This window comes from Diceros bicornis, chromosome 10, assembly GCF_020826845.1.
Source record: "Diceros bicornis minor isolate mBicDic1 chromosome 10, mDicBic1.mat.cur, whole genome shotgun sequence".
In the NCBI taxonomy this organism is placed as follows: domain Eukaryota; kingdom Metazoa; phylum Chordata; class Mammalia; order Perissodactyla; family Rhinocerotidae; genus Diceros; species Diceros bicornis.
Genome location: NC_080749.1, coordinates 5,626,885 through 5,638,921, shown reverse-complemented (window position 1 = coordinate 5,638,921; position 12,037 = coordinate 5,626,885). Strand labels below are relative to the sequence as shown.

Sequence of the window (12,037 nt, the reverse complement as noted above, 5' to 3'; positions counted from 1 at the left end):
TCCTCACCAAAAAAAATAAAAATAAAAAATAAATAAAAACGAGGAACTAAAATGTTACATAATAAATGCCATTTATTTGGTAGATAAAAGTATTTCCAAATATGCAGTAGAACTATCGAGGGAAGGGGAGTAAAAGGAGGGGTTAGAGATGAAGGAAGCCCACGTCTAGCCGGCCCATGTGTGCATCCCTCCTGCTTATTCCCATCTCGGGCTGTTCAAACTGTGTAGGAAAGCTCTCTTCCAGCCAGTCCTTAAGAGCACTACCCTGCATTTCCACTTTGGCCCCACAGACTCTGGGGCCCTGCCTGGCTGAGAGCATGCTTACCACCCAGAGGGGCCTGGAGCTGTGGTCGTCCTTCAGCGGCATCTGCAGCCTGTAGTCCTTGGCCCCATACTCATCCACTTTGGTGCCGGACTCATCTACCTGCTTCCCGGCCGCCGAGGGCACCGCCTCCTGAGAGTCGTTCCCGGGGGCGTCGTCTTCATCTTCTTCCTCGTCCTCATAGTGCCGCTTCTTGGACTTCTTCTTATCTGCAGATGCGGACACAGAAGTGAGCCGGGCAGGAGAAGCCCAGGGTCCCCTCCGCACCGCCCAGCTGCATTCCGGGGGAACCTGACCGCAGCCGTCTGCCACCAGCGCCACGCACTCCCAGAGGGGTCCACCTGCAGCCGGGGCGACTCTCCCTCAAACCTTCCCACCCGGCAGGACGCGGGGCTGCCCAAAGACCCAAGCTCGCCCCCGCCCAGCGGCCCGTCGGGACACGGGTGTGCAGGCCGAGGGGCGGCGGGGTCGAGCAGCGCGGGGCAGCTACGACACAGGACGACGGAGACGGCAAGTGCAGGTAGGCCCAGGCACGCCCCCGCCGCGTCTCACCGCGCTCCGCCCGGTCTCTTTTGCCCATGGCGGCTACAGCCCCAGTCCACCACCGCCGCCGGCCCGCCGCGGCTACAGGTCCCAGGGAGACTTCCGGTTCACACAGGAAGCTCTTTCGGCAACCACACAGGAAGTCCCGCCTCTGGGTGCCGGGTCGCCGGGCAGGCGACGGCGCGTGGCGGCCGAGCAGCGTGTGTGGTGTGACCCTGGCGGAGGCTCCTTTCTCCCCATTCTTTGCTGTAGTCAGTCAATGAAATATTTGTTGAGCACCTGTTGTGATCGTCCAGGCACTGTTTTAGCCGCTGGGGTAGGACAGTGAACAATGTCAAGCCCTTGGCCTCCTGGCGCTTAAGTTCTAGTAGAGAGGTGTGGGCAGTAAACAAATACGGTGCTAAGAGCTCTAAAGAGAAATAAAACGGCCCGCAGTGACAGGTAGTGTCATTCTAAATGGAGTGGTCCCGGAAAACCTCTGAAGTGGTGTTATTTCAGCAAAAGATCTGAAGAAAGTGAGACAGTGTCCTATGTAAGTACCAGGGAGGAGCAGTGCGGGCACAGGTGTGAGGCCGACACAGGGTTGGCGTCGTCGAAGAGGAGGCTGAGAGGGAGCAGTATGGCTGGGAGACGTAGGGGAGAGGACATAGTACAGTACATGTAGTGTAGTGGTTCTTCAAATGGGGTCCCCTGGCTGCATCAACATCATATGGAAACTGGTGATAACTAATTAGAAAGGCGCAAATACAAAGTATCTGGCCCCATCCCAGACCTATTGAATCATGAAATTCTGCAGGTGGGCCCAACAGTCTGGCCCTCCAGAAGATTCTGATGCTTACGTTTGAGAACCACTGATGTAGAGCTTTGTAGGCCATTGCAAAAACTTTGGATTTTATTTTGAAATGGGAAACCACTGGAGAGTTTTGAGCAGAGAAGTGACAATCTGATTTAGTATTAAAGGATCACTCTACACTGGCTGCTATGTTGAAGATAGACTTTATAAGGTCAAGGGCAGCTAATGCTGCCCTCCAGTTGAGAAATTGTTGGCTTTACCAGGGTGGTAGGGATAAAGGTGATGAAGGGTGATTCCGTTCTGAATATATTTTGAAGTTAGAGCAGCATTTGCTGACTGACTGGATATGGAAAGTGAGGGAGAGGACTAACGGAGAACTCCAAGGTTTTTGGTCTGAGCAACTGCAAAAATGGTGTACCTTAGGGAAGGTTCAGATTGAAAGGTGTTTTGGACATTTTGAATGTGAGTGGCTATATTAGTTGGCTGGAGTGCTGTAACAGACTGTGTGACTTAAACAACAGAAATTTATTTTCTCACAGCTCACAGTTCTCACAGCCAGGAGGCTGGAAGTCCAAGATGAAGATCTTTCTCTCTTCCTGGCTTCAGTTGGCCACCCTCTTGCCTTCTCACTATGTCCTCACATGGGAGTTAAAAGAAAGGCAAGCTCTCTGGTGTCTCTTCCTCTTCACATGAGGGCACCAGCTTTGTCAGATTAGGGCTCCACCCTTATGATCTCATTTAACCTTTATCACCTCACAGGCTCTGTCTCCAAATACAGTCACGTCGGGGGTTAGAGCTTTAACATGAATTTTGGGGAGGATGCAATTCAGTCCATAGAAGTGGCCTATTAGACAATTAAATGAAGTGTCAAGAATGCAGTTGGATGTAAGTCTAAAGTTCAGGGACCTAGAAATATAAGTTTGGGAATTGTCAACCTATTGGTGGTACTGAAGCTATAGAACTGATTGAGGTTACCTAGGGAATGAATGTAGTTAAAGCAAAGGTCTGGAACATTTCACAGTGAAGAGGCTGGAAGATGAAGGAGAACTGGGCAACACCAGTTGAGGAGCAGTCAGTGGGAGAGGAAAATCAGGAGTCCTGGAAGTCCTGCTTTTATTTCATTTCATTTTAAGGTGGAGGAAGTGATCGGCTATATTAGATGCTGCTGATCAGCTGAGCAAATTGAAGACTGAGACCCAGCCACAGGATTGGCAATGTAGAGATCACTTCTCAGCTTAATGACCTTCAGTAAATTGAAGGTTTGTTGGTCTCTGCCCTAAATGAATTTCACTTACTCAAGAAGTGGAGGAGCCACACCTTTTTTTTTTTTTTTTTTGTGAGGAAGATCAGCCCTGAGCTAACATCCGATGCCAATCCTCCTCTTTACGCTGAGGAAGGCTGGCCCTGGGCTAACATCCGTGCCCATCTTCCTCCACTTTATGTGGGACGCCACCACAGCATGGCTTCACAAGCAGTGCGTCGGTGCGCGCCCGGGATCCGAACCTGCAAACCCCGAGCCACCAAAGCGGAGCGCGTGCACCTAACAGCTGCGCCACCGGGCTGGCCCCAGAACCACACCTGTAAAACTGGTTTTTGCATTTTTATATTTTCCCTCTGATTTAAGTAATACATGCCATGTAAAAATCTTGGAAAGCAGAGAAAAGCATAGCAAAGGCTATTTAAATCATGGATAACACTATCCCTAGCTATCTACATTTTGGGTTATTTTCTTCCAGGCTTTTTTTCTGTGAGTTGCTCTTTTTACACCATGAAGATGTTATTTGAACATATAATTTTATATCCTTCTAACATAAGCTTTATCCACCCCTCATTAAAATGAATGTTTAATGAGTACTTAATTTTCCATTGTATGGCAGTATTATAATTTATTTAGTCAAACCCTAATTTTGGGGCATTGGGATAGTTCCAGTTTATCCTATTATACATAGCCCTGTGATGAATATCATTGGATATAAGTCTTTAACTGCATCTGGGATTGTTTTTTTAAGGCAAATTCTGAGAAATAGAAATAGTGGATTAAACATATGGCCTTTTTTTTTAAAGCTCTTTCTGCCAAACCTGGTTAATTTTACTGAAGATGATGAGGAAGAATGGCTAATCTAACATTAAGAAAATATTTTGTGTGAGACAGCAAGATGGAAGAAAGGAACAAAAGTACTACAAAACTATGTGAAATCAATTAGCAAAAAGCAATAGTAAGTTCTTATTTATCAATAATTACTTTAAATGTAGATGGGTCAAAGGGTAAAAACTTTCTGTTATAAGAAGAATAAGTTCTAAAGATCTAATGTACAGCGTGGTGACTGTAGTTAATAATGTATTGTATACTTGAAATTTGCTGAGAGTAGATCTTAAGAGTTAGCACCACACACACACACACAGACACACGCACACACAATGAATTAGCTATGTGAGGTGATGGATGTGTTAATTAACTTGATTGTAGTAATTATTTCACAGTGTATGCATATATCAAATCATCACATTGTACACCTAAATATATATAATTTTAGGTGTCAATTATTCCTTAATAAATCTGGAAAAATAAGAAAATAAAAACAAAAAAATATTTTGTGAACTAATATTTGACAAGAAAATTCAATGGGGAAAGGATAGTCTCTTCAATAAATAGTGTTGGAAAAACTGGATAACCACATGCAGAAAATGAAATTGGACCCCTAAATAACACCACTCACAAAAGTTAACTCAAAATGGGTTAAAGACTTAAATATAATACCTGAAACTATATAACTCATAGGAAAAAAAAACAGAGAAAGAACTCCTTGACATTGGTTTTGGCAATGATTCTTTAGATATAACACCAAAAGCACAAGCAACAAAGGCAAAAATAAATAAGTGGGACTACAACAAACTAGAAAGCTTCTGTACAGCAAAAGGAACAATCAACAAAATGAAAAGGCAACCTATGGAATGGGAAAAAATATTTGCAAACCATATATCTGATAAGGGGTTCATATCCAAATTATGTAAAGACGGTATACAACTCAATACAAAAAAAACAAACAATCCAATATAAAAATGGGCAGAGGAACTGAACAGACATTTTTCCAAAGAAGACATACAAATAGTCAACAGGTACATGAAAGGACACAACATCACAAATCATCAGGGAAATGCAAATGAAAACCACAATGAGATATCACCTCACATTTGTTAGAATGGCTACCATCAAAAAGACAAGAGATAGCAAATGTTGGCAAGGATGTGGAGAAAAGAGGACCCTGGTGCACTGCTGGTGGGAGTGTAAATTGGTACAGCCACTATGGAAAACAGCATGGAGGTTCCTCAAAAAATTAAAAATAGAACTATTGTATGATCCAGCAATACCACTTGTGGATATATATTCAAAGGAAATGAAAACAGGATCTCGAAAAGATATCTGCACTCTCATGTTTATTGCAGCATTATTCACTATAGTCAAGATATGGAAACAACCTAAGTGTCTGTCAAGGAATGAATGGATAAAGATATGGTATATATATATACAATGGAATATTATTCAGCCATGAAAAATAAGGAAATCCTGCCATTTGCGACAATATGGATGGACTTTGAGGGCATTATGCTAAGTGAAATAGGTCAAACAGAGAAAGACAAATACTGTATGTATATGTAAAATCTAAAAAAATCTGGACTTATGAAAACATAGAGTAGAGTGGTAGTTACTAGGGGCTAGGGGGTGGCGGGGAATGGGGAGATGTTGGTCAAAGAGTAAAATGTTCAGTTAGCAGATGATTAAGTTCTGGGGATCTAACATACAGGATGGTGATTACAGTTAATATACTGTATTATATACTTGAAAGTTGCTGAGAGTAGATCTTGATGTTCTCACCACAAAAAAAGGAAATGGTAATTATGTGACATGACAGATATTGTGGTGGTGGTAATCATTTTCCAGTACATAAGTGTATCAAATCAACACGTTGTACACCTCAAATTTACACAATGTTACATGTCAATTATATCTCAATAATGCTGGGGAAAAAAGAAAATATGTTGTACTAAGCAAAAACACCCACGTTTATTATAAAAGTTTAAAAATTATAGATAAGCAAAAACAATAACCACTCATAACTCCACCACCACTTGAGTGAAGTATATATTCTCCCAATATTTTTTTCTAACTATTGTTAAACCAAAAGTGGGATCATACTATGCATTTCATGTAAATTGCTTTCTTTCAGTCAATCATATATGGTGAAGAGTTCCATTGTATGGATATACCACAATTTATTTGCTCAGTCCCTGTGATGGTTAATTTTATGTGTCAAATTGGCTAGGCTGTGGTGTCCAGTTGTTTAGTCAAGCACCAGTCTAGATGTTGCTATTAAGGTATTTTTTAGATATAATTAACATTTATAATCAGCCGACTTAGGTAAAGCAGAATACCCTCAATAATGTGGGTGGGCCTCATGCAATCAGTTGAAAGCCTTAAGAGCAAAGACAGGTTTCCCAAGGAAAAAGGAATTCTGCCTCCGGAATGCAACACAGGAGTTCTGCCTCTCTGGAGACCCTGACTAGTAGAGATTTTAGTAAAGGGAAGTGGGGTGCTGCTGTAACAAACACCTAAAAATGTGGAAATGGCTTTGGGATTGGGTAATGGTTAGAGGCTGAAAGAATTTTGAGATGCATGATAGAAAAAGCCTAGACTGCCTTGAAGAGACTGATGGTAGAAACATGGACATTAAAGGTGATTCTGCTGAGCACTCAGATGGAAATGAGGAATATGTTATTGGAAACTAGAGGAAAGGCGATCTTTGTCATAAAGTGGCAGAGAACTTGGCTGAATTGTGTTCTGTTGGGTGGAAGGTAGAACTTGTAAGCAATGAACTTGGATATTTAGCTGAAAAGATTTCTAAGGAAAGGTTAAAGGTGTGGCCTGGTTTCTCCTTACTGCTAAAATTAAAATATGAGAGGCTTTCTTTTTTTCTTAGTAAGTCTGGCTAAGGGTTTGTCAATTTTGTTTATCTTCTCAAAGAACCAGATCTTAGTTTCATTGATCCTTTCTGTTGTTTTTTTAGTCTCTATTTCTGCTCTAATTTTTATTATTTCCCTCCTTTTGCTGACTTTGGGCTTTGTTTGTTCTTCTTTTTCTAGTTCTGTTAGGTGTGGTTTAAATTACTTGAGATTTGTCTTGTTTGTTGAGGTAGGCTTGTATAGCTATAAATTTCCCTCTTAATACCACTTTTGCTGCATCTCATAAGAGTTGCTATGTTGTGTTTTCATTTTCATTTGTTTCCAGGTAATTTTTTATTTCTCTTTTGATTTCTTCATTGATGCGATGGTTTTCCAGTAGTGTGTTGTTTACTCTCCACATATTTGTGACTTTCCCAGCTTTTTTCTTGTAGTTGATTTCTGGTTTCATAGCATTGTGGTTGGAAAAGATGCTTGATACGATTTCACTCTTAAGAACATGAAATCAACAATACAAAGAGACTTATGTACCCCTATGTTCACTGCAGCATTACCCACAATAGCCAAGACGTGGAAGCAACCCAAGTGCCCATCAGTGGATGAATGGATAAAGATGTGGCATACATATACAATGGAATACTACTCAGCCATAAAAAAAGACAAAATCGTCCCATCTGCGACAACATGGATGGACCCTGAGGGTATTAAGTGAAATAAGCCAGACAGAGAAAGACAAACACCTTATAATTTCACTCATATGTGGAAGATAAACAGACTCATGGATAAAGAGAACAGATTGGTGGTTACCAGAGAGGAAAGGGGTGGAGGGGGGAAGGACAAAAGGGGTAAAGGGGCACACGTATGGTGACAGATAAAATCTCAACTCTCGGGGGTGAGCAAGATGGAGTCTATACAGAAACTGATAGATAATGTACACCTGAAATTACACAGTTATAAACCAATACGACCACAATAAAATAATTAAAAAAAAAAAAAAGAGGTGAGGAAGCATTCCCCTACAAGTTTCAGAGGGAACAGAGAGTTGACACCATGATTTATGACGCCTTGATTTCAGACTTCTAGCCTCCAGAGCTGAGACAATAAATTTCTATTATAAGCCACCCCGTTTGTGGTACTTTGTTACAATAGCCCCTATTGTTGGACAAGTAGAGCCTCCACTTTGGGCTTTTATAGATATATCTTAGCACATCTGCAATCATTTCCTCAGGATTAGTTTCTAGATAGAGAAATGCTGGGTCAGAGGACATATAACTTGCATTGCTAAGTTGCCCTATGAAGGTATTAATGTAAATGAGCTCGTCCTGTGGGAGCATCCATTCCTTACACTCTGACAGCAGGCTTTGTTTTTGTTTGTTTTTAATCACTGCTAATTTCTGATTTGGGTAATCAAAGTGTCCAGAAAAAGATATGCCAGAGCATGTTGGGTAGGACGTTATAGACATATCCTGAAAAGATTTAGTTGCAGTGTTTCTAGGTTAGTCTGTTCTTGTTCTCCTAGAAAGTAATCGACTCAGGCAAAGGAGGGACAACTGCGAATACACTGTGTCCAAGAACAGATCTGGACAAAAGGATGACAGTGGAAATAAATATCAGCTTTATTAACACTCAAAGTGCCATTCATTTATATTCATTCCATAGTCCAGAAGGTTACTTAGAGTAAGCCTTTGCACCTCAATCTTTCAAAAAATGAACATGTAAGAAAAAGCAATTTTCATTGTGCTAATTATTGCAGGCCTTCATGCACAATAAATCTAAACAAAGATGTGTGCCAACAATATACAAATTTCCATATAAACAAAGTCATTGATCACTAACAAAATATAAACATGGTTTCTTTCACATTAAAAAAAAAAGCTATTTACCAGCAAGAAAAAGTACATAAAAATCGTAAAACTCAGAAATTTTATACATTTTTACAAGCACAATTTTGAATGAACAACACAAAGTCAAAATGTGTATGAAATGTGGCACATACCACACTATATCTGGCTTCTGGTAGGTTTTTCTAATCATACTGGCTCCTTGTAACATAATAAACTTAGTGACATTCAACTTCAACAGTGGACTTTATTCCTAACACAAGTAATTTTACATGGTACCGCATATTAAAAACAAGGTTTTCCTAAGGTACAATAACATTATCAGATTGGAAATTTAATTTCCAATTCTTTTTCTGCCAGTTACTTAAAATACACAGTACAGTATTAAGACACAATGCCTGTTTGGACATTTCTAAACCAATTTATAGTTAATTACAGAGAATCACAATATGTCAATGTATTGTTTTATAAATTCAGTCTGACCTTGCCCAGTAAGAGAAAAACTAAAAGTTGAAATCTTTGGGGTAGAATAAAGAAAATATTCAAAAACAAGAGGACGATAGGCCAACAGCAACTGGAGATAAAACATCTTGATATCTCTTCAAGATAATTTAGTTCCTCACATTTTTTCATAGCTCTGAGAATTCAAAGGCCGTTTTAGTGGATAGTGGGTTTTTGCTACTGCTTAAAACCTATTTTTTCCTCTTAATTTGCATTTCATAGAATCCTCAAAAGAGAATTCAATGCTCTTTCTTGCAAGAGTATTTTAATTGATATCTAAGTAAATCTGCATCCAAGTCTGGAAATACAAATACATTTTGCATGGTTAAAAACAAAATTAAAAAAATATTTTTGATCAGCCAGCTGAAAATATATTCATATAGTAAATAATCTCTCAGAAAGCTTTTATATATATTTAATTATTCTAACTAAACAGTACCCTTATAAAACAAGTTCATAAAAATGTAGAAATGAAATGAAAATAAGAAATTACTGGGTTATATACATGTGCCTACAGACAGAAAAAGACATCTCCATACACACATCCCCTGATACGCAGAGTTACAAGCATACTTTCAACTTAGTCGTGGATTTTAGAATACATATAAAATCAGAAAGTGATGTTGAACTCCTGAGTTCTTCAACAAAGATAGAACCATAGAGAAGTATACTTTGTAAAAGCAAGAAGGTCCATTTAAGTCAGTAATAGCAGTGCAGTTACTGATGGCTACATCTTGAAAGAAGTTAAAACACAGAGACATAGACAGTAGTTCAATGCACGCATTCATGATGCTCATACACCCATCAACAATTATTGGTCAGAGTAGTAAATCAGTGTACAAATTAAACATTTCCAAAAATGTGCAAAAAAGTCAACCTTGATAGGAAAAAAACACATTTGTACATAATTATAAACTGCCCAGCATTCAAATGAGATTAAAAACGTTTACAGAGAGAAACTAATAGATTAAATATAGAGAATTTAATGGCTACATTTAAAAATGTACATTAGGTCAAAGGGTAAATTTACAAATTGATATTCATAGTTTGCAACAATTAAAAGTTTATTCTCAAATTTATCCAAGTTTGCGTTTATTTACAATGATATTTGAATTAAAAAAACCATGTGAAATGTAAGAGATGTCAGACATTAAAAGTATTTTTGGTATTAACTCTTTTATAATATTTCAGAATGCAGGGTAGCAAATTTTAAAACCAATAGCAATAGAAAAAATGTAAACCTTTTACTTACTAATTAAGATTGTATTAAAAACAATTGTTTGTTTTTAAAGAAGTATTCTTATCCTTAGACACTGTCCCTTCACTTGAACAGGGTATATTGCAAGGGTTTGGCCCACTTTCTTTTGCCCATAAGCCATTTCCAGCTCAAATGTTTCCACTAGTCTTCCCTTCTTATTCCAGGTGGAAAAAAGTCTTTGGAAAAATGAGAATATGTCAAATCCATTTTGGCATCTAAGTATCTAATAGAGTTTAAGATGTAATTTTGTTACTTATCTCTCCCCTCCAAGTAATGCTAATGCTAAAATCACCACTACTTACATATGCTTTTAAAAAATAAATTCTAAAAAAATATAAATAAGTGAACCAAAAGTGCTTTAAACTTTACTGTTCTCAACTGGCATTAAGGGACTCAGAAATCCTTATTTGGGACAAATTCTGCATGTATACTAGAGAGCAGACTCTTCTTTATGTTTCAAAATGTCTATGGCACAAAGCAGACATCTGTCTATAACCTACTTTTCTTCACAGCTTTCCTGAAATGCCCCTCAAGTCAAACAAAAGTTCATAAATGTTAAGACACTGGAAAGAAAGTATGCCACCAACCTGAGGCATCATATGTCAATGTGTATGTATATGCATCTATGGTCAAGTGACGTTAATAAGATTGGCACACGTACGAGCTCAAGTTCATAATGTCCATATGATTCTGTAAGAGTTGAAGTAAATTCTGCATGTCTAAATGCAAACACTGAGCACCTGTCCTTTTACTTGAAGGATAGATTGACATAGAAATTCTACTAGTACCTGCTTTATCATTTTTATACTGTTAGCTTACAGGTGGGCAGAAGCAACAGTGCTAATCATTTTGGCTATGTGTGCAGGGAATATAAAAGCTTTGGTTTTAAAGTGATTCTGATAATACAGACTGTGAATACAAACAAGAAGTCATCAGTCATAGGGAATAATAGTACTCACTGATTTAATGCCTTGGCTGTTATTAATAAAAATATCATTACTGTCGATTAAAATGCACAATTATGAAAAATATGAATTACATGAGATAGGTAATAGATAAAATGTATTCTTCTCTTTACTATAGCTAAGACTTCTCCCTCAATTTTCTGAAACTAAACTATCCACTCTCACTATCACCAAGAGTCTCTGGACTCCCCTGAGAGCTCAGTACCATCTACAGCTCTGAAAGGTGAGTACGGAGAATAGTTGGCCCTGATACTTCTCACGCCTATTTTGGCATCCTGTCCAGACTGTGGCAGAAGTCAAAGCAAAGCCAAAGAAGACTACGAAGAAGAAACAGTGGCTTCACAGCATGCCTTCCCTAGCCAACCAAAAAGAGGTATAAGACAATTTCCTTTCAAACACTTGGTAAGCTAAGGAAGCTTGTTTTGATAACATCTGGCAGAATTTCTATTCCAAAGAGTTCATGAAGAATTATGCAAAATCAATTACTTTCTATTTAAGAATTATATATAAAGCTCACTATTATACACACACACAAATTCAATTTTAATCTACTTTTAGCAACCAAGAGCTTGGCAATTTAAAATAAATACCTCTATTAAACAATCATTTGTACTAGCTACTTCTGGAAAATGTGCTGGCATTCCTACCTGAGGACGATTACACTCATCCATCATCAGTAGGTCATACACATTTGAGTTGTTCTTCCAAGAACAAAGACTAATCTAATTGAACATTCATATCTTTCCTTCCTTCCCACCCCTGCCCCAACTGCAAACACACACACATACACACACACACACACTTCACAGAAAAGTAAGCTAGAGTTTTAGTCAAAATATTAGTTAAAAAGTAAGGATT

General features: G+C 38.8%; 1 protein-coding gene and 1 long non-coding RNA gene across 3 annotated transcripts in view; one reads left to right on the top strand and one right to left on the bottom strand.

The window, feature by feature from the left end:
* Positions 1 to 968, bottom strand: part of ERCC3 (ERCC excision repair 3, TFIIH core complex helicase subunit) — a 32,016-nt gene extending 31,048 nt beyond the window's left edge. For both annotated transcript variants that reach the window (XM_058548759.1, XM_058548760.1), the window contains exons 1-2: positions 875 to 968; positions 326 to 531 (exon numbers count right to left, since the gene is read on the bottom strand). In XM_058548759.1, coding sequence (XP_058404742.1) covers positions 326 to 531; positions 875 to 902 — 234 coding nt within the window. In that variant the 5' untranslated portion in view covers positions 903 to 968. The remainder of the gene's footprint in view (positions 1 to 325; positions 532 to 874) is intronic.
* A 49-nt stretch (positions 969 to 1,017) lies between these two features.
* On the top strand, positions 1,018 to 9,350 carry LOC131410626 (uncharacterized). The gene is made up of 3 exons (XR_009221364.1): positions 1,018 to 1,397; positions 3,723 to 3,874; positions 7,163 to 9,350. It is a non-coding gene; the product is annotated as an uncharacterized LOC131410626 (long non-coding RNA).
* The last annotated feature ends 2,687 nt before the right edge of the window (positions 9,351 to 12,037 follow it).